At 32.8% G+C, this 22,789-nt stretch overlaps 3 protein-coding genes across 3 annotated transcripts in view; 2 read left to right on the top strand and 1 right to left on the bottom strand.

The window, feature by feature from the left end:
• Positions 1-8,402, top strand: part of LOTGIDRAFT_230260 (hypothetical protein) — a gene marked incomplete at its 3' end in the record, with an annotated part of 29,581 nt that extends 21,179 nt beyond the window's left edge. The window contains exons 10-18 of the mRNA XM_009047219.1: positions 347-460; positions 3,428-3,571; positions 4,488-4,699; positions 5,344-5,479; positions 5,946-6,090; positions 6,837-6,974; positions 7,413-7,547; positions 8,015-8,092; positions 8,271-8,402. Of these exons, the coding sequence (XP_009045467.1) occupies positions 347-460; positions 3,428-3,571; positions 4,488-4,699; positions 5,344-5,479; positions 5,946-6,090; positions 6,837-6,974; positions 7,413-7,547; positions 8,015-8,092; positions 8,271-8,402 (1,234 nt within the window). The remainder of the gene's footprint in view (positions 1-346; positions 461-3,427; positions 3,572-4,487; positions 4,700-5,343; positions 5,480-5,945; positions 6,091-6,836; positions 6,975-7,412; positions 7,548-8,014; positions 8,093-8,270) is intronic.
• A 2,139-nt stretch (positions 8,403-10,541) lies between these two features.
• LOTGIDRAFT_185379 (hypothetical protein) lies at positions 10,542-11,926 on the bottom strand. The gene has a single exon (XM_009047218.1). It carries the CDS (start codon positions 11,851-11,853, stop codon positions 10,996-10,998), a length of 858 nt encoding a protein of 285 aa, XP_009045466.1. The 5' UTR covers positions 11,854-11,926; the 3' UTR covers positions 10,542-10,995.
• A 5,284-nt stretch (positions 11,927-17,210) lies between these two features.
• On the top strand, positions 17,211-20,685 carry LOTGIDRAFT_109934 (hypothetical protein; the record flags this gene model as incomplete). The annotated part of the gene is made up of 8 exons (XM_009047217.1): positions 17,211-17,322; positions 17,567-17,604; positions 17,966-18,086; positions 18,630-18,786; positions 19,116-19,177; positions 19,843-19,892; positions 20,027-20,127; positions 20,439-20,685. The coding sequence occupies 8 exons, from the start codon at positions 17,211-17,213 to the stop codon at positions 20,683-20,685; spliced, it is 888 nt and encodes a 295-aa protein (XP_009045465.1).
• Positions 20,686-22,789: the final 2,104 nt, after the last annotated feature.

Genomic DNA, 22,789 nt, shown 5'->3' with positions numbered 1-22,789 from the left:
AGTGATTGTTGTTCCATAAAGCTGTGCCTATATATCGTACTCACAATTGCTAAATGCCATTCAAAGACTTTAATACTGCTAACAGTACAATAAGATACAGATTGTCATCAGGTTTTAACTGCCTAGTTTTCATCTTGAACAGAAAATTGTTTTGTAACTGAAAAAAAAACATAAGGCACACTATTAGTTGGTTAGCTTTAAGCTCTTGAGTCCATGATCGAGCTCCAGTGAAATAAAGGTATTGTTACAGGGCATGCCCTTTTGGAACATTTGATGCTCCTCTGCAGCTATGGTTGAATATAAAACTTCCAAGATTATCAATTGAAAAGTATATTGTATATTGTAGGTCTGGGGTGGTTACGTTGCCACATAATGCTAAAGTACATTATAATTATGGTAATTATTTAAAAGATAATAATGAGATACATCAAGCTATACAGCATTATACACAGGCAATAAGGTAAGTGAAATAGAAGTTTTTTTTATTCCAAGTATAGATTTTCCCTCATCCCTGTTTCCCCTGCTTAATGGAGCAGTCTGATTTGTTATGTAGTATGGAAATGTTAGGAGCTCAAATTAATTAAAACTATAGACCAAAATCTACAAAAATAGTTTTGGTTAAATTCTTCTTGATGAAGAGAAACCACAGACGTTGAATTGAAAATCAAAATGGAGAAACTAACTAAAGGTGTAAGTGTCCTCAATAAAAACTCTTTTTCCTCTTTTATCACCATTAAGATTAACCGTTATTCTTCAACAGAAAAATCGTTGTCACCTTAGCCATGCATATTTTGACAAGAGATATAAGATCCACCCTTTAAAACAAGAAAATCTGACTCTTGCTTACAATATCTTGTATGTTTTAAAATGAGATATATTGAAATATAATATGTTAAATATAACTGTACTAGGATACAGTTTATAATAACAAGAATCAACAGCAGTGTTATTTAATTTGCAGTGCATCCTATTTCATGAAAATGATTTTCAAAATATATGAGTTAACCTTGACTGTTTTGATAGAAGTGGAAATAATATAAAATATGTTTATTTCTTTATATAAATATTGTTTTAAAATACGAATGATTTTTTTTTATTTTTGATTGATAAAGGTTTATTTTTGTGACCCTAAATCAATCCAATGCTGCTTACTTGACAATTGATTTATGTTTTGAGAGGGATATTTCTCATGAAAATATAATGCTTTTCCCAAAGGTTTAGGGGAAACCGAATCATAGTTTTACTTAATATCTTGAGACATCCATCTGACTCGCTATTATCTGAGATATTCCTCTGCCATTGGATTAGATTTTGTGAGAAATACAGACTCAAAGAAAGTGTATTTAGGAAAGTTGGGCATATCTGTTTGTTATTTTTCTTGCTCAATACCTTAAAATAACGTCGTTTTGCCCTAAATTTATTATTTTACATCATTGAGGTATGAAACGATAGATTTTTAGAATTAAAAACTGTTAATTAATAAATAGATAATTAGTCTCATTGGGAGGTTACACAGGTTAGCCTTAATTACACATCCTAATGGGGACAAAACACACTTCTGGTATTAATTGAACGCATTCGCTCTGAAATGATTAATTCTGTTACTCTGATACATCCTATTTTACCTTTTCTGGCAAGAGCTTTGTTATATACTGTAATTAATCACAGGATTGGAAAGAGACATTCTAGCCTCTGTGTTGAGGTGTTGATGTCAAATGGGAATAAAACTCTAGAAAGCAGGGGCCTAGGACAAGCAAGGAGTATTCATTGACAAGTGCTGGTTAGCTTAGTACTATTAAGTAAGTTTTAAGTATGATGAAAATTTTCAGGTGATACCTACTTGTGTATAGGTACTCTTAGCATTATTGCGTTTTCCCTCCCAAGATTATGACTCCACTATTGCAAATATCATTTGACATCAGAATGAAATTTAGCATAAAAACATGTAACTTGACAAATAACACAAACATGTTAAAGTGTATTTAAACAGAGTAAATTATTATGTTATATAAACTGTCTGTTAGTTATTATATGATAATCTATTGTAAGTCAGATTAAACATGTACAATCCATCTGTATGTCTATATCAGGGGCTTGTAGCCTCACTATCTAGACAAGTATCCTTTGACATAGAAGAATATATTATGATAATATATCTGTGTATGTTTACACATGTTTTTCTGCATCGAAACAACTTTAAATCTCAAAAGAGAATATGTATAGTGACATACTTTTCTATATAATTTTAAGTTTTGTCCACTGAGTTTGTTATGAGCTTGTGTTACCAGTACATAATTTGTCAAGGTGTTTTCAAGACAATTGTACATCACCTAAACAAGTTTTTTTAACTTACCAACCCTAAAGTTATTGTATATTGGCCTCATATTTACTATCTACTCTCATCTAGATCATGATATTACTTACATTATATTGTAATATTTCTAATTTGTATGACTGTTTATTTAGGTTTGTCTTTATATTTTTAAATAGATTTACAAAAAAATAAAAAATAAATGAAAAAGTTTTTTGACATAAAAGAATGTATTGTGCACAGTGAGATGATAACAGATATGTTTTGTGCCTCTAAAATAACTTCAGATATCAAAGGACAAAATGTATAATGACATGCTATCCTATTTTATATGAAGTTTTTTCCATTTAGTTTGATATATACTCAAGTTGCATGTGTCAAAAAATAGGTACTTGAAAGTACTTGTACATTTTCTCCCTTTAATTCCTCAATTTTTTCATTTGAGATAAAAGTAGAAAATGAAGTATAAAGAAGTGTTAGTGTACTGCTTTGCAGTTTATACCTTTGTGATTATGTTTATGAAAGCAGTTGTGTAGATCAAATTAACATCTTGATTTGGGGGATTAATTAATTAGACAAGAGTGAAATTATTAAGTGATGAGATTAACGTGTGTTATTGGCAATCAAGATACAAGTAATGATAGATATCTTGTTGATTTATCGTAGAGAATTTGTACATTGAAAACAGTAGGTCCTGTGAAAATTTGGTTTCGAAAAAAACAAAAAAATCTATAGAATTGGGCACCGTCTGTAGAGCAGTGGACAACATGCAAAAGTGGTAGAAATCAGACAACATCAGTAGATTACACATGTATGTGTGTGGATCTATTTCATTTGCTTCATATACAGTATAATTGCGAATATAATACACACCCATTGTAACTTATGAAAAATGAAATGAATGGAGTTTTACATCTCTTACTTCTTAAATGAAGACTTAAACTCTATCAGTGTGCAATGAACGAAATTTTGCCAGGACAGCGGCATTAGCATTAACTTTCAAGGGATCTTTAATGTGCACAGCCTGTAGCACATTAGGCCTTGGTTTATTGTCTTATCCGAACGACAATGTGCTTTTACAATGTCAGCATAAAAAAAATTTTCTTTGTATTGTAGATTGTATCCAGAATATTCCAGTGTTCATAATAATCTAGGAACGATATTATCAAACCAAACACAGTCAGAATATCATTTTAATCAAGCTCTGAAACATAATCCTCAACATAAAGGAGCTCTGGTGAATCTTGGTAATATATATCAGTAAGTTACAATTATTCTTATTTTAATTATTTTGAAAATACAGCTTTAAACAAATATGGTATTGCAGTTTAAATATGATACATTCGTTTATTAGTTCACCTACTAACTTAATGATTTATATATATATTTTTATTTGTTTAATTATAAAACATCGAATATTGTACATAATTATATTGTAAACTATGAACTGTATATATATTAGTGAACTATAGGCTTATGGTCAAATAAATAAAATCAGCTAGGTTAGGATGGGTTAAGGTTTGGGGTTGGTTGAGGGAGGGTATAACCTTCTACTTTCCTAAACTGGGTTAGGTTTGGGGTGAGGGAGGGTATAACCTTGTCATTTTATAATCTAAGTCAGGATGGGTTGAAGGACAGTAAGGTTTGGGAGCGGGATGGCTGGGGTGAGGGAGAATATTACCCTTGTGGTTTTATAAGCTGAGTTAGAATGAAGGGTAGTAAGGTGTGAGGTGGGCTTACATGTCTTTTTCATTAAAAAAAGGCCAGTCTCATGATCATCCCAAATCAGTTTGAAGACTGGTAATCATCCCTCTAGTCAAACATAGATAAACATGCATAAACCTTTAACTAAACAAATAGGCCTACATTTTTTTTTTACAAAGCTGTTATCATCTCTGAACGAAAAAAAGCTCATGTGATTGACATTGTGTTAGGGGGTCACCAGGGCTGTTGATTTGGCTCTATTTGCCGGACATGACTGACATTGCTGCTCAAATGACCCTGAGGAGCAATGTCCTTTGCCAGACATCAAGACAGTATAAGTTAGCCATTACGTGCAATTCAATATCAGGTACAATACAATATTTTTCTGCCTTTTATTTTATTTATAGTTTACTTGATGCTTAGGTTTTAAAAAGAAATCACAATGTTAATAGTTCAAACTATTTTTTTTCAGTTCCCAGAAGAAAGAGCACCAAGCCGAATCAAAATTTAAACAGGCATTAAAAATTGACCCAAATTATTCTGACGCCATACTGTCCTTTATTAAATTATTGATGGAGACTAATAGAAATGATGAAGCAAAGAAATATCTTGAGACAGCCATGAAAACAGAACCTTTTTCACATAATGTACATAGTTATCATGGAGCATATCATCTGGCTTCAGGTTGGTCATTTATCTTTTTAAAATATGAGAAATAAAATGGAGTTATACTGCCTTCTTTTTAGTGCCTAAATCCAACTGTGGAGAGGTCTTCCGTGTTTCAATCTCACACTGGAATGATGAGGTGTGTTTTCCTTGTCAGTCCCTGCAACCAGTGGCATTTGTAGGAAACATTTGGTGAGGGGGCTGTGAAGGGGTCACAAAATTTACCAAGGGGGCCACAGGCAAAGTCTTTCACTATGTAAAATGTTAAAAAATTTGAAAGTGGGGGGGCCAAACCCGAGCCAGTCTGTTTTCTTTTCTCCTGACTCCCCTGTAGAAATGCCACTGCCTGCAACATGCAAACTGTCGAAAGTATCGCATGGTCACAATCTGTAGAAAACAATGTCAACCAACTTGCATAAGTGACCCTGGGAAAACAAGGAATGAAAAAACAGTGCTTGGTCATCGACTTTCCGTGAAGCTCGAAGTCTTGAAGTATTTGAAGGACATATTTTAGCTTTATTTGGCTATATTATCTGATGTGCACTGACATTGTCATATGCCTGCAACAGGAAAGCCCTGTTTAATGCGCCATTCAAGGTGGTTGAAATCCAAGACTCAACTCAACAATTAGTCAATTTACATTGTATTATTACATATTTTAGGAAAGTACAATCTGGCAGTGAAAAGTTTTTTAACAGCATATTCCTTGGACAATAGAGCTATCTCATCATTGATTAATGCTGCATCTACACTACGTTCTCAGGGTCATGTAGGAGAAGCAGAAGACTTGCTGAAAAGGTAACTAATATTGAATTCTTTTAAAAGGATCTTAAAGCTTTAGAGATTGAAAATAAAACTTTATATAAGTAAAGGAAAGACAGAAAAATGTGATCAGAAGCTACTTAAGTCTTTCTTAAAGAGGCAATTAGCCGAAATGTTAACATACAGGACAATAGTATATACTTTTTATTGTTTTCCCCTTCTATGGGAATTTGTGATATAATTTAATTAAAGTTAAAAGATTGTCGTAAAGGAAAGGAATAAATGGGTAGGGTTGACATGAAATTAGCCCAAAAGTGGAAAGTGAAAAAACAATGGAAATGAATGATCAAAGTTTAGAAAGTTCCTTCCCTCACAAGTCTATATTCTAAATACTGTAGCACCTATTCCTGAAACTGAAAGTAGAGGTCAACAGAGTTGGATGAGCTCTTGCCAAATATCATTTAGATATATTGTATTTAAATACTGCTAATCCAATTTTCAGGGCATGGTCCATGAACCCCACAGATGATTTAAAGAACCAACTAGGTTTATTATATTTTTATACTAATCATGTACCTGAATCATTGAATACATTTGAAACCATTCTGAGGAAAACCCCTAATAATATGGAGGCTGCTACTAATTATGTAAGTATCAATAGATTGATTGATTGACCGACTTGAAAAATCACCTATCATCTTAAAAATGCACCGAATAAATATGACCTCATGTGCTCGTAGTTGATGAAATTGAAAATGTTTTGTCTTCCAGGGTGGAGAGACCGAAAACTCAGGCCTTCCCAATGTCATGCTATTACAAACTCTGTTTAATACCTTGACATCATTAGGCACATTTAAGCAATATAGATGAAGTTTGCATTATAAGATTAGTTTGTAATACCTTGACATTGGGAAGGCGTATGCGCTACAGTCAGTGCGCAATCTCATGATCTTTGACAATGCTGATAAGGGTTGAAAGCTGACACCAGACTGACTCTCGATAGCACTAGATGTGGCATCAGAAATTCTCTTCAGAAATTATACAAACCCACTGCTTATATTTTCCCAGGATGTGATAATCTTATTTGCTACATACATGGTATGTCTGTTGTCTGGCAAAAATTTCACTCATTGCACACTGCTGAGATGTGTAATATTTTTTATCCAATTTTAATGAAATGAAATTCATGGATTTTAATTCCTACCTTTTTGCACCTAATGAGCTGATGAAGACTGGCTATGCTATGCAGTGGGTAATAAGGGAGATTTTGTCATGACGGCGGCATTTTTGATTTTCAACTGTCGAGGGATCTCTAATTGTACAGTCTGTAACCAATTTTAATGTTTTAATGAAGTGTAATTCAATCTATTGATCAAAAACTTGTATATTTCAGGCTAGAGTTCTCTTTGCTCAAGAAAGATTGGATGAAGCTGCTCAAGTGGTTGAAAATGTCTTGAGTCAAGGTTCTCAAAATATAGATGCTCTGCAACTCATAGGAAACATTTGTGCCAAAAAAGGAGACAAAAGAAAGGTATTGACTTATTTCATTAGGTCTCACTTAGTCCACTTCAGACTTTTTTTTCGTCAAATTTATTTACTTCAGTCTAAAAACATTATGTATAACTAATCAGATTACTGTTCATTCTGGATTGTATCCCTATACACTGAAGGCCTATATACAGCATATATAACTGTCCATAACTGTTTTGCACCAGCAAGCAACATCTATCTCCAAAGGGTTGGCTAGTCAGAGCCCTGATAGTAAAAGGAAGATAGACAAGAGAAAAATGTACCAGCTCATAACAGGACAGGGGGCAATCTGGAATGATCAGGTTGTTGTCTTGCGTAGCCTCTGTATTTCATTTTGGTCCAAATATGGTAAATAAGAGGTTAACCCTTAGATGTTGAAAAGAATAGGCTGTAAACTCATTTTTAAGAGAAATTAAAAAAGTCGAATTTTATTTTATAGGCAATAGAATATTTAGAAATTGCTCTACACCAAACTAGTCATCAGATACCAGATAAACAAGATTTATATCTTACATTATTATTTAATATTGGTACTTTACATCAACAATTAAACGAATATCAATCAGCATTACAAGTAAGTCTTTACATAATTCATATTAAATATATGTTTGTTAAACTTGGTACATGTATTTCTTATTTGTTGTTGTCATTCTCTAGGTACATTCTATAAATAAAGAGCCAAAGAGCTCAATGAAAGCACTCCAAGTGGAAAGGTAGCTGATGAGAGCGATGGAACTCAGAGAATGGGTGTCTTTCCCTGTTTACAGTAATATGATCCATGTAAATGGTCACATTTACTTCTTTGTCAGCCCCAAGTGTCATGTTCCCAAGAACTGAGCATTGTTGGATGGATATTTTGGGTTTGATGAGTGATATAAAGGGCATGGATTTTTTTCTATTATTAAGATTATAAAATTGTGGCCAGACTCTCAAAAGACATATTGAGTTAACATGCCTAGTTTGAAAGTAGCATAAGGCATTCGGTACTTCTGCATTGTAGATAAATTATAAAATCTATAAAAATATTTTTATTTATTTCAGTATTTTAATAAGATTCTTGATATTGAACCAAATTATCCTCAAGCTTATCTTCATATTGGTGGAATATTACATATTCAAGTAAGTATTTTATCAACTTCAAGGTTAATATCCTTCTAAAGATCTTTACTCATTTCAATTCTTTTAATATGTTTGTATTCAATTCAAAATTTACACATTGTATGACATATCTCAGGCTTATTATTCCCTATCTTCATCAGTCCTTTAAATATATTGAAAAAACATTTTATCATTACAGAATGATTTTAAAGAAGCCAGAAGATATTATAATAAAGTTTTAAAACTTGAACCACAAAATGAGTTTGCTCTTCAGAATTTAGTAAAACTTTCACGACTAGAGAGAAAGCAGCAACAGAAACAAAAACTTTGAAACTTGTTAACATCAAGATTGATGTTTTTTTTTTTTATTGTCAAACTCAAGACATTTTAGTGCAGACGTTCTGGTTCCCAGTTTCTCAAAATCTTGCAATCAACTTTTCTCAAAAGGTTTGTTTTGCGTGGGGTAAAATTCTACTCTCAGGACAAATTAGGAAAAGAATGTTTTTAAGACAAAAATCACATGAAATCTTAAACCTAAAGGTGCAAGCACACAGGCGTTCTCAGTGTAAGATTTTTGTCACCAACTTGTCAGTAGTTTCACCCTCTGGCACGTGTTCACGAGGAGACAAAAATTTCCAGTTGGTCGTTGACTTTTATTGGCCACGAAAATCTGTGACCAAGACTGCTTGTGTGCCCGCACCTTTAGATACAACTATAGTCAAATTAAAAGTGCTGGTCCAGTTGGAGAACCATGCTGTGTATATAATTAATTTAGATCTAGAGCAATTATTAAATATTGGCTAATGACTGAAAATATATTGGTATTCTGTTTGAGTAAATGGAATTGGTGTTGTTGTTGCAAGAGTGAATGTACCTTACTCTGTGTATATTAATCCGTCCTTTGCTGTTAATATTATATAATGTGCAGGGTTTAAAAAGGTGATAGCCTTTACCCCATTATGATTCATATTCATTTAAAACAAAATCAGAAACCTGCATCACTTTTGTAAAGAAAGCAAGATTGGTTTGATAGGAAGAGTATTTCATCTCATATAAGATGTGAACCACATTTCAAAGTGAGGAGTTCATATCACAAATACAAGACTATATTATGGAATAAGCACACTTCTCATAAAAGTAATTCAACATATTTTGTGTCTATTGGCTCTCGGGACCCTACCAACCTTCTACGTGTAGTAACAAATCTGTATTCGGATTGATAAAGGCCATTTATTTGATTGACGTAACAATCATGAATATATATATGTTTCAACGCAATTTACACATGTTGTCATCAGATGTGCCTTATTGTATAATATTGTTCTTTGTTTATATTCTTTCCTCTCATCTATTATATAATTTATTGGTTTTGTTATGTATATGGTTAAATATAAATATATTTTGATGTATAGATATGCACATATAATGTGTTAAGCAAGCTTGTACCACCATTTCATGTTTCGTTTTAAATGAAAAGAGTTATCTAGAATTCTCAGATATTTTATTCTATATTTTCTTATCGCTTTGAGTGTCAGGTGCTAAAATCTCTTCCAGTAATATTTTAAAAATTTTTAGTGCAATATTTTTCTTTTTATGTAAAAGTGTTTCACTGTTAAAATAGTACTCAATACATCAATTGAGGAGCGATATAGGTTCTGTTTTAACTTTTCTATCTATTGAAACTATAATAATTCAACACTCGGGTCCGGACATCTTTGCTTTTCTTTTAATAGAGAATTAAATGTAAAATATGTATTGTTATTGTTTATAAATTCTATTTGTTATTTTGATTATAAGATATTAGATATTGTTAGTTTTATAATAAAAGTATGAAGACATTTTTTAAGTGTAACTAAAGTATTTTATTCTACGAACTTTCGTCATCTTCGAGGCGACTTCCTCAGATGAAATGATTTGATTTGAAGATTTTCCAAATCATTTCACCTGATGAGGTCATCTTGACGATGATGAAAGCTTGTTGTATAAAATACTTTTAAAAGATGTCTTCTTACTTTGTTTATTATACAACAACATAAAGTGATACGGCATTACATTCAATTCTTATAGTAATAGTTTGTTATATTCTATATTCATAACATTATATTTTATAAATTGTCTTTTGTAAAAATACAATTTCTTGTTATACATACAAAATAAATTATAAATTTATTTGAGTGTTCCTTCCTGCATAGTTAGCCCTATAATGTGGAAGACCTGGATTCTATGTACCAAATATGATCCATTAACTATGTAAAGAGAGGCAATCCAGTTTTTTTTTACTGTCAGTATTGATTGAAATGTTCAATACATTATTGACAGATATTATCCCAAAATAAGAACCCATGTTACCAACCCCCATGTGGCTGATGTCATTGAGCTATGCTGCTTTTCTGGAATCCCTATATAGTCTCATGTGACAGCTAACCCTGCTATATGCAGTATTGAATGATATCAAAAAATCAACACTTTTATATAAAAAAAATTATATATTCTCTTCTGATAAAGATTAACAAAAATCTAATAAGTTAGCCTTGTATATAAAGTTCAAGCAAGGTTAGTATTGATATGCCTTCAATCAAAGACACCAAAAGATCTTTCCTGAATTCTTTAATCCTTCTATCTGTACATTTCTGACAGGATAATGTATAAATATGGAGACCTTGGAACAAGAATGACTGCTTCCTTGAAGTGAGTTGTAATTTCACATTTCTGCTACAATTATGTTACTAAAGAAGCTGAAAAGTATTTTATTTGTCATATTTATGTAGCCTACAATACCTTTATTAGAATATGAAATAATAAAGACCTTTCATCAATCCTTAATGGTACAAATTTTGGAGAATCACTAATTTTGCATCATCCACTCCATTATGAGACCATTATTAACTGCAGATTCACAGATATATGTCTTGTTATCTCTCGCCTCAAAATTTTGATTGCAAGGTTTTTATCATATTCAGTTTCGGCATGTTGTTGAATTTAACCCATCTATAGAGCATATAGGCAGTCAAAGTGTACCACACAAATATATACTGTAAATGTTCGTCCCTTAATTTGACAATAGTTTGCCCTCCTTTAGGCCCCCCTTTAACTGTACTGGATAACTCTGCATCAATAAATATAGGCTCTGTTTGTGCCAGTTGTGACATCAGTTTTATATCTCGTCCCATAAAGTATCCATATTTCAGTGGCTTATTCATACCTTTAAGAAATCTACTAACTTTATCACTTTTTCTGATGACGCCTGTTACTTCTACCTCATCTGTTACTTGACCTTCTAGACGATTGGCTGGAGGGATTTGTTGAGACGGAACAAAACCTCTGTTCACTAAAATCCTTCTTTTACTGTCCGTCAACTCAAAAGGCACAACAATATGACCACCTTGCTCTGGATAGGGTCCTCGTCTAACATTGGGACTGTAATCTTGTCTTGGTGATATAACCATTTCTTTACTGTGGTCAAATTTACCCCTTAGTTTCACTCGGAAATATTCCAAGTTCTCCATTTCTGAACTGTCTTCTGGTAGATCAATAGGGGGCAATGATAGCCTCCCTTCTAGTTTTTGTATCAACTCCTGCTTCCATTTATATCTTTTGATCTGCCATGTTCCAAGGCAGAATGTGGTGGCTGGAAAAGTTAGAAGCAAATAATTCGAAAGTCTTTTACCACCAGTACTGGAAAGGGGACGATTCCTCGGTGTCTGTTGAGAAACATATTTGAAACTTATTCGATTGTACAGATTTTTCAGCCGTAAAAGCGTTAATCTTCCGGGAACAAGCATTTTTAGTGTCACGGTCAAAAGAATGCTTATTTATTGAATTACATAAAAAAAAGTTTCAAGTTCCAATGAAAAGTTAGTAGTCAACGACAGTTATCTTCCCTTGTATCGTACAATTTTACACCAATGTTAAAGAAAGGTAACGAATAAATGGTTTATTATTTTAAGACTGAAGAATTTTACTTTGACTTTCGGTACGTTTATCATCAATGGATGCAACTCATTTTTAACAGAAATTAAACCATTAAATCAAAATGCTGTATTTTAGAATCATGGCGAAAATAAACTTAATATTTAACTGTGTTCACAAACCTTCAAGGGAATGAACTCTTTATTTTACCATTTTTTATTTTATTTTCTAAAGAGTTCCATTTTCAATATGGTGAACTCAATAAAAGAGAGAAAATTCCAATTGACACTTTCGACGTAAAGGTAACAATTTCTGATAAATATTGTGGGAGCTTCTTAGGGGACAACTCTAAAAGGTACATGGCGAATGAAATATGGCTTATGTCTTCTGTAATATTCGATCAGTTTTAGTCCTCTTCCTCAACAGCAATGACAATAGATTATGACATAGACCAGTCAAGAGTTATATTTGAATAAAGTCTCTCTCAATCACTGCTTCTGCTTTATTCCTCTTTCCTTTTCACTAGGCTATTGCAAGTGGATGCCGATTATGGGTATTTCAGAACTGTAGGTGAAAAAGTTAAAATTGGAAAGAGTTGCATACAAAAGTGAAGTAGAGCCTGTGAATACCTTATTTGCTTTGCTATTATTTAAGATAATAATAAAAAAAATGAGCACACTGAGTTAGAAAACTGGTAAACTGGTTTGTTCGCTTATTGCTAAACTAACAACAGGTTTTAGACTAATTCTCACGGTCAAAAAAATATTGACTGCAGGATTTAGGGAGACACCATCTATTTAGTGTTGACAACTAGGAACCCCAATGAAGTAATGTATGACATGAATTTTGACCAATAGATGCAAAGTTAACAATAGCTCCAACAGGTTCCTTTGGTGTAAAGCTTTAGATGGAATGGGGGACCAGTTTTAACTGTGTTCGGAGAGTTGTGGCTTCTATTAGTACACTAAGAGACTAAATCTGCATAAGCCTTGCAAATTGCAAAAGCGAGAAGAGAAGCATAAACAACCCCATTCTTGTCATTTCATTTGATATATTTTGTATTTCAGAAGTGCTCTATAAAGACTGAAAAGAGTGCTATTTAAAATAATATTAGTGTAATAGTGGAATGTTATAATGTCACAATTTTCATATACCAGTAATAACTTATCAGGACAGTAAGTATTGTCACTACTTTTTCTATCATATTGGTTTGAATCAGTTTTTATGAACTGTAAGATTTGATTTTATTTCTCATTCATGTCTTGAATGAAACAATGTTTTGCTCAGTGGGTTGAACTTTCAGCTGCACTATAAGAATATGTTAAAATATTTTTATTATTTCTAGATTGGGAAATGACCAGTTGTCCTGGAATAGTCAGTAAGTAAACTTTTTAGGGCTTTGGGTTTCTTAAGAAATTCAATTTTCAATATCATATAAAAAATTAGTGTATATTAAAAGTCAAAAGGGAACTGTATGATATAAACATTTTAAGTACTGTCAATAATTTAGTGTTCATGATTTTAAAAACACGATTTATTTGACTACAGATCAAGTATCTAATTTTGAATTTTAACTTTATATTTTGTACAATGGTAACTTGTCAAAAATAATGTATTGTGTTTGAGTTATCGGTTTCCATTTTTTTGCAACTTTTTAATAGCATGGATGCATATATATTCATGCAAGAAATTAATTGAATAATCATTGTTTTTCTCTCAGGTATAATATGCCTCGTATGAACAAAAATGAACCTACGCCTGCTGGGAAGAAAACAAATGTAGGAGGCGCTGGCAGTGGTATGCAGATACCATTGCCTCAAAGAACTCGTAAACTGGTAGGAGACAGTTCTTGTTACATTGTTTTATTTTACATTTTGAATGAGAATTGTCATGAAATACTTTGTTTTTGTGATACCTCAAGTAACTAATGAATTAGAATATAAAATTTTTCTTTTAGCCAGTGCCAGTCAACACCCTTCAACTTTTACTGGGCTCTCCCACATATATATTTTACCCATCAATATGTTAGTATTAAGAAGAGTTCATTTGCTAGATAAGGGAGGATTTTGTTGCCAGTCAAATCTTTTTCAGCCTTGATCACCAATGAAATACTTCCTTTGACATGTTATAAAAGATGTAAAATTTTTCAGGGCTTATTTGGTGAAGATAATGAAGACAGTGAAACCAGTTTATATTTTAATCAGGCTATGTTTCGACCAGATAGAGAGGTAAGACTGTTTTAGCAAGATGTCTTAGTGTACTTAGTGAAAGTTCCTCTAGCTCTCTGCATTATATAACTGTGTTTAACGACGGCAATTGTTGACCATAACTTTGTCCATATTGTCACATGGTCAAGTGATTCTAGTCATTCAAACATCATAGACTGCCCATGTTTGTATGAATAGCCAATAACAATAGAAACTTAACATGATATGGATTAAAAATGATAATAAAATGCATAGTCACAATATAGCATTAAATACACAGAAAGAGTCAGGATTATCCCTCAGGTGGCAATATTACAATCACATTACAAGCAAAAAGGTCAAAATATAGTACAGAAAGATTCATGCCATTAAATGGCTGGTAATAATTGGAAGTCAATATATTGAAGATGTATAAAGACCAACCTGTATGTCTATAAATAGTGAGAGTATTATCAATGGACTGCTGTTTTAAGTCATGATGCAAGTCCATAATCTAAAAATAGAAATTTATTTCCCTAGTGATAAGAAGGATATGAAAGTAAAATTAGAGTATGTTGTGTACCTCAATTTGAAGAAGTCGTCTAAGATTTGGTTTGATTGATATTATTTTGTATTTGTAGATGATGTCCTCTCAGTCCCCATCTAATCTTTCATCAGCAGGTTTTGGTGGTAGTTTCTATAGTCCACAAACAGGTATTTACTCTTACTGATATTAACTAAACCTTAGCTCATGAGTAGGCTTTTGTGTTTGCTTATAACTTTTGTGTTTGTGTATGGGGGGAAAAGCATTTGAGTTAAGAATGTTAAACTGCTATGCTGTATGTTTCAAACTGATGTTAAAATTAGACTAGATATAGTGGACTGTTAGAAATAGTCAGCATGTTTCAGATGAAAAGGGCATTATACACCAATGAAATAGGAGATAGGACGCTAACTCTAGACTTAACTCCAATATGGATGTTTCGTATGTATGCATGCACACATAAAGTTCAATAGGTCTGACAAATGATTCTGCTATGGAATCTGTGCATATCCTTTCATGACTTTAGAATCAGAAACCATCTTTTATAATGCCACTATTATACAATTTTGTTTGGACAATTTGTTTTTTTCAGCATTACCATTACCACAGAGAGCTATCGGAGGTGGGGGATTCCTCAGGAATTCTTCAGGTCACATGACCCCAACCAGTTTAAATGCTAATTTTCCTATTGGAATGCCTCAACAACAGCAGCAACATTCACCAAATAGGTAAGTTTTAATGGATTTGGTGGTAGAGTTGAAAGCGAACAATGGCTATGGCATCAGAATTGTTCTTAACTTTAGGAAGATTCATAGTAGATTTCAATCCAACTCACTGCCAACTGAGCTCTTTCTTTTGCTCTCCTCCATTCTTTTGCACATACATATCATGTGGATTTTTCATATAGTTTCCAAGAATTATTCTTAAATTTGCAAATAATCATTTGAAGTGAAGTGAAGTCACCGAGGTTATCAATCCAAATACTAAAATAACCTATTGGATATGTTAGTACCCAAAAAGCAGTTATGTCTATATATCATATATTTAATGTAAAGGAAATGTACTTGTTATATTTTCAGTGCTATATCTGCAATAGGTCCACGCAATGTGTTAGGTCAAAGTCAAAATAAACAACCACCGATCAACAATTCACGTTTACCAAATATTCCTTTACCCTCTAATTTCGGCAGGTAAGAATAATAATATATTTTTTTTAAAAACCTGAGTTTCATTAGAACAGAATGGAAACTAGAAAAGAAATCATTTTGTGACATAGATCATAAACCAGTCATTAAGATTGGTTATTGAAACTACTTGTGAACACTCCATTTCTTGCTGTTACAAATGATCCATGTTCTGTATATAGCTTTGATACCCTTATGTGAGAACCAGATCTTGTTTTCATAAGAGAACATAGACTGCATATTCTGGAAACGATCTTAGCAGTAGGATGACCTAGGGTCATACTTGAAGAATACTTGGCTAGGATATTGAGTGTGATATCAACATACAATTGAAGTAACTGTGTTTATAAACTATGAAATGATATTGCTATATGTTACAGTACTAGCAGTCAGGGTTTACAGAGTTTAACAAATAGTTTTGGTTTACAAGGAAGATCAGGTTGGTTTTTATACAAAGTATTTATATTCATGAGATTTTCTAAGTTTTCTAAGACTAAGTCAAAGATTGGAGAGAGATTAACATATAATTATACACACAAATTTACAGTAAATAAGCATTATGAACTAATAATCTGGAGCTCATTTTTTACCGTAGACATGTTTAGGATATTGAACTATCATCAGGACAAGTGGTTTATATATAAATTTAATTTCTACGGAGAAAGTCTATTATATATTGACATAGTGTTTAATAATAAGAAATCAAATATTAGTGCTGTGCTGTCGTGCAGGGGGCACTTGCTAAATTATAATGAGATATTGATTAGTGTATTGTTGATTTTCACAGAGACTGCTTACCTTTCTGATTTAACAGAGTTCCCATCATTAGGTAACAGAAATGCAATACCTGCTAATAGTATGCCAACACCCCGAAATTATGGTAATGTTATTGTTTCATACTAGTCTGTCAATTTCAGAAATAACGACATGATGGCACAGTGTTTAACAACCTTTATAAAAAAGAGATAACAAAAATATTTTGCATCACCCTGAACTTATAATCCAATTTAGAGTGCAGTAGCCATTAGGGCATATATGCATTCAAAATGACAATCTGAGGCCAGGCCAGAGTCAGGTTTTGAATTAGAATTTGTGTTCTTGTAAAGAGTTACAAGGCTTGTAATGAATCAGAAAGTTTCAGAACAAATGGCAATTGTTAAAATGGCTATCAGATACTGTAAGAGTCAGTATGTGAGACACTAGGCTTTGAGCTAGTACTGTTGCAAGACTATCAGAGCTAAGGTATGAGTTACCAATGATGAGATCACCTTGTATCAAATACCCATAAGGGTTGTTATATAATAGAGCTATTGTCTATGTATATCTATTATTGCCTTGCAGTAGGTATGGTAAGTAAACCTGTACAGGATTCTACACCAGAGTTTAATATTACACAAGAAGAATTTCCAGCTCTACCTGGCTCTCAAAGTAAGAATTACTCATAGATTTCTTGAATAATTATTGTGTGCTATATGTTTTGTATTGTCATTTATCAGTGTCAAATATTCATCATTCTTGTACTGTTTAGCTGCTTGCTTATTAACCAGAAGGTCTTGGATTCTTCATTTTTCTGTTTCTGTCACTAAAGTCTGTGACCTGGGCCAGTGCTTTCATTGAGACTCGTCTCAATACACCCTAACACTAAAATAACGGCAACCATTTTGTTTTTCAGCATCATCATCATCTACTGGTGATTTGTCAAATAAATCGGTGAGATCTTATTGTTATGTTTTATAATCAATCAAAATTTTTGAGTTATGTCTTGAGTTAAGTCCAAAAGAGTGCTGTTAATATTGTCCAATTGACTCTCATAAAAATTTTAAAATTGTTCTTGAAGTTATATCTTTATGGGCTCAAAAGAGTTCAAGATAGGATCTTAAATTAATCTTGTCTTAATATATAGACAGCTTTATGGAACAACAATCACTGGTTAAAGTTTTATGAAACGTTGCATAAAACTTTAACCAGTGATTGTTGTTCCATAAAGCTGTCTATATATCATACTCACAATTTTTAAATGCCATTCAAAGACTTAAGTTTCTTAATAGATTAACTTTTTAAAAATTTTCAGCAAATCCCGACTACAGGTTTATATGATCAACTCGGTGGTAAAGCAGAAACAAATAAATTTCTAGGTGAAAAGATGTTACCATCTCAGATTCCTAAACGTGGTATTCAAACACATCCTGATGGTATGTTCAGATTTATATAGCCATACTTAGAAGAAGTCCAAAATTTCAAGAAATACAGTTAATTTAATGAAAATTAGATATTGACCACTTAGAGAACTAGAACACTAAAATCCAAGTTAAAATTTTCGAGACTAAGGCCCTCAGTTCAAAGGCTTGGCAGCTTGTATGATCGAAGTTCTAAAAGGATGGACTACAATTTTGATCTTGAGGAAGTTTTCTATGTGATTGTACAATATTGTTTGCATTTTCATTAATTCTTGATGAAATTGTTTTTATACGCCCACATCTCTCTATGTGGACTTATATTGTCGGCACCCCTATTACATTTGCTTGCTTGTAGATTTTTTGATGGAATCAAATGAAATTCGGTATGTGTATACATATTCTTAAAACGAAGATCAAGTTCGAATGTGAGCTATTTTCGACTGTTAGAAGCAGAGTTATTGCCCTTGCCCGAAAATCTTGAATATTTACCCACCGCATGCCGTAGTGGGCGTATATGGCTGTGGTCCACTATCTTTATTGTTTGTTTTTCCCCACTAGGTACTATATCTAATATACCGCCTGGTATGGTAACAGATCAGTTTGGTATTGTTGGTTTATTATCGTTTATAAGAGCGGCCATGGATGGTACAATGGTACCAGCTATAATACCTGGTATAGATTTAACAACACTGGGTTTAAACCTTAACTCACCTGAGTATGTATAATATATAGCCTATTCTTTGAAGTTTTTACTATAAAGGGATTGTAATGAAGTTTTATAAACTTTTTATGTATGTGTATCAATTTACACTATTCCAATTTTCTGTCAGACATCATGTAAGCATTATTTAAGAGGAATTGCAATAACCACAGACACATGGTTGAATATTGGAATGGTGCTAATTATTGATATCAGTGTCCCCCATTATATTAAAAGTTATTTACTTAAAAGATTTACTTTTTTACTGTAATAATAATAATTCATTGATCGATATTTTTTACCTATTTATTATATGCATTTAAACCTTTCAATCCCTATTTCAGAAATTTATACAGCACTTTTCAGTCTCCGTGGGCAGAAGCACCTTGCAGACCTCAAGATATAGGTAAATCTTTATTTTATACTATATTATTATCATCCACATTCTTATGAACTTTTGTATTATAAACACAAGGCATAGGTCGAGATAATACCTTCAGATTTTTCAACCCGGTTTCCCCCTGTCAGTGATGCAGGTAAGAGGGGCTGACATGGAAAAAGCATCTAGTCGTTCGGATGGGACAATAAACCGAGGCCTCGTGTGCTACAAGCTGCGCACGTTAAAGATCCCTCGAAAAAGCTAATGCCGCTGTCCTGGCAAAATTTCCCTCATGGCACCCTGCATGGCGTTGCCCGTCTTCATTAGCCCACAAGGTGCAGAAGAGTAGGACGTAAAACTCCATTCATTTCATTTCATTTGAAAAGGTCCATATTTGTGCATGATTCTTCAAATATAACTGACCCATAAAATAATGTTGTTTGTGAGACCGCAAGCCTATTCTGAAAATTTATTGGTTAAGTGGTCATATCTTGCTTGCCAACTGCTAATCATACTAACACATAATCTTCAAAATGTTTTTCTTTGTGATCATAAGTGAGTTGTCTGTAAAATTACATAAGAAATTAGTGAATTTCTGTAAATAAATTGGAAGAGTACACCGTTAATTAAAGGGTCATGCTTTGTAAAGGAATATCAAAAATCAGATATATTTATCTTAATACTATTTTCAGATTTTCATGTTCCAGCAGAATATATAACTAATATCTATATTAGATTTAAGGTAAGTTAATATCAATATTTACAAGCATTAAGAAATTATAATATGGACACACATGGATTTAAAGGCTCATACTGATGGTGAGCTGTGAATACTATTACTGTGTTAATATTAGATATAATATATGTATTTTACAGCTTGCACCAATCAAATTTTTTCGTTATGGAGAAGATTTATTGTTTTTCTTATTCTATATGAGTGGTGGAGATGTTTTACAGTTGGCAGTCGCTGCAGAATTGTAAGTTTTTGTTACAATAGGCTAGATTAGAAACAATCTGAAACCTTAAGCTTATCATTCAAATAGGACTTGTTAGACAGATGGATTGCACTATCTTCACAATCTCAAGCTAGTACAAACTGAATAGTTTACCTTGACTGTATTTACAAACTTCTGTGATACAAGAAGGTGGCAGTCAAGGTATAAGTACAAAGTTTGTACTAGCTTGAGATTGTGAAGATGGTCTGTAATGAGGACATCTTGCTTTGAAATGGGGCCTAGATTAACTGTAATTTGACCTAACATGTATGTTTAAGTTTATATTATTCCAGATATAACCGAGACTGGAGATATCATAAAGAAGAAAGAACATGGATGACACGTGCCCCTGGTATGGAACCTATCGTAAAAACTAATTCTTACGAAAGGGGGACATATTATTTCTTCGATGCAGTGAAATGGAGGAAGGTGGCTCGAGAATTTCATTTAGAGTATGATAAACTTGAAGAAAGACCAACACTTCCATCATTTCTGAGCCAGAATATGAATAATCCCAATCAACCCAATGTAGCCCATTAGTTTCATTGTATGTATATTTAGGCGATGCTGGATTGCGGAGTTCTTCTTGTTTTGAATTAATGGAATCAACCAGACACATGTGCCAAAAAAAATAGTAGGTGCATACATAATTCAAAATGGCGGAGAAAGGAAAATTTTGAATATGACGTAATCTGGTTTCCGTCTGTTCAAATGAGACCAGAACTTACCGATTTAGCTTCACCAAGGTTACCTTGTGATAGTTACTGTTAATGTATGTTTTATTATCCACTGTCTAATTCCTATCAGTTTACCTGGATGTTTAGATTTAAGTATCGTACACACTGAAAAACATTTTCGGTAACATGTTGCTCAACATCTTGGCAATTGACAAAAATTTGGTCCTGTTTACACATGGCAACAGTTTGATAACATGTTAACAAATTAATATCAATATAGCATCTTAGCAACATGTTGCCCTTTATGTTAATTGTCAGTGTTTACAATACTTAATTCAAAGTGCAATTTATTTTTGTCTGTTGTCAAATTATTTCAAAATATGATCAATTGATTTTCTATCTGACTAGTTTCTATTTTGTTCAAAATTAAATATGAGTATTATGTTAAAAGCAGTGGTGCAGCCGCAGCCCGAAAGCAAGTTTTTCTAGAAAAGATCTCATAACTAGGAAAGAAATGCGGGCAATTTCAGATATTTCTCCACTGGTTAAAAGCAAAAGTAACAGTCTTGAACGCTGGGGACAAATTTTGAAAATCTCATTTGAAATTAAGATTAAAACAAGCTAAAAAGCTCTTGATATATATATCTCTTTACACATCTACAGAGATACAGTTGGCAATTTTTGTTTGGGATTTCAAACGCTTTTAGGGCTTGTTCACACAACAGAGCAGAGCACGGACGAGAAGAGAAGAGAGAAGGCAGTGCAATCAGGTGTTCACTTAGAAGTAGAATGGGCAGACTCTCCTCTTGCGGTGTGAACGAAGTAAATGTGTCTGTACATTAATTCTAACTAGAGACTGATTCTGCTACTATATTAACCGTTCTTCTCCATGACCCACTTAGCTTGTTGTGAAAACAAACCCTAACTTAAAGGATTGATTTGTCTACATTACCAATTGATGGATACTAATTTCAACACCAGTGACCCTTTTCAGATTTAAGATTATAGGGTATGTTTTAATTCAATTAAAACAAAATGATAAAGAAGCCTCTTAAAAGAAAAATTTAATCATTTCTGCAATTAAAGCGATAATTCCTGTATCGATTGCTCTTGAACCCACATTTTTATTTTTATTTTGAAAAGTGATAAAGGTATCTAAAACTGACACCTATTTACTGGTAATTGAATAAGACAACTGTATGTCCTGGTCACTTATTCTCGGAACGATCTTAGCGATAGGATATCCTAGAAAAAGTTTAAGAAGCCAAGATCATAGGACATTCTAGTGCCAAGATAGTTTCCAGAATACATGGCCTGGAAGGAATAAGGTCAATCTAAATAGATATAAATCTAGTACTATTCAGAAAGACATTTTATTATTTTGGTGCAAAAATTTGTTTCTGTTTGTTATTTTCGACTATCTACTTGCCAAGTGGTATTATTTTCATTGTAAATAAAACATCATCATGATTAATGAACAAACTTGGGGTTTTCATTTCATGGCATAAAGGGATTGTAAAGAGGTTTTATTATCTAAACAATTTAATTTGTATTGGTGTCAGTGGTTCCTGCAATAATAACTTGATTACATTTGACTGGTGTATTAGGGTACGAACACCCTGTCCTGGATACACATTTTTGAAAAAAAACGACCTTATTAAACAGAATATTTTTACTTTTTCAAAGTGAATACTGCCCTGTTTACACAGTATAAAAGCGACCCGATTAGACAGGGAATGTATTTTGCAAAGTGAATACTGCCCTTACTACATTGTAAACAATGGTCCAATTAAACAGGTCTTGTTGAACCAAAGAATAATGTCCTGATTACACAGGCAATATTGAACTCTGTAATCTGACCGGTTAGATTGGGATTTACCCTTCAGTTTTTCCTAATTGTGGGTCAGTCAACTCAAAATCATTTTGATAATCCAGACTGCTAAGAGAACAGGCTGGTACAGCTTTGC

The sequence above is a fragment of the Lottia gigantea genome (genome assembly GCF_000327385.1).
Source record: "Lottia gigantea unplaced genomic scaffold LOTGIsca_11, whole genome shotgun sequence".
Taxonomy (NCBI): domain Eukaryota; kingdom Metazoa; phylum Mollusca; class Gastropoda; family Lottiidae; genus Lottia; species Lottia gigantea.
The sequence above is the reverse complement of the archived record's forward strand: the minus strand, read 5'-3'. Positions and strand labels throughout refer to the sequence as shown.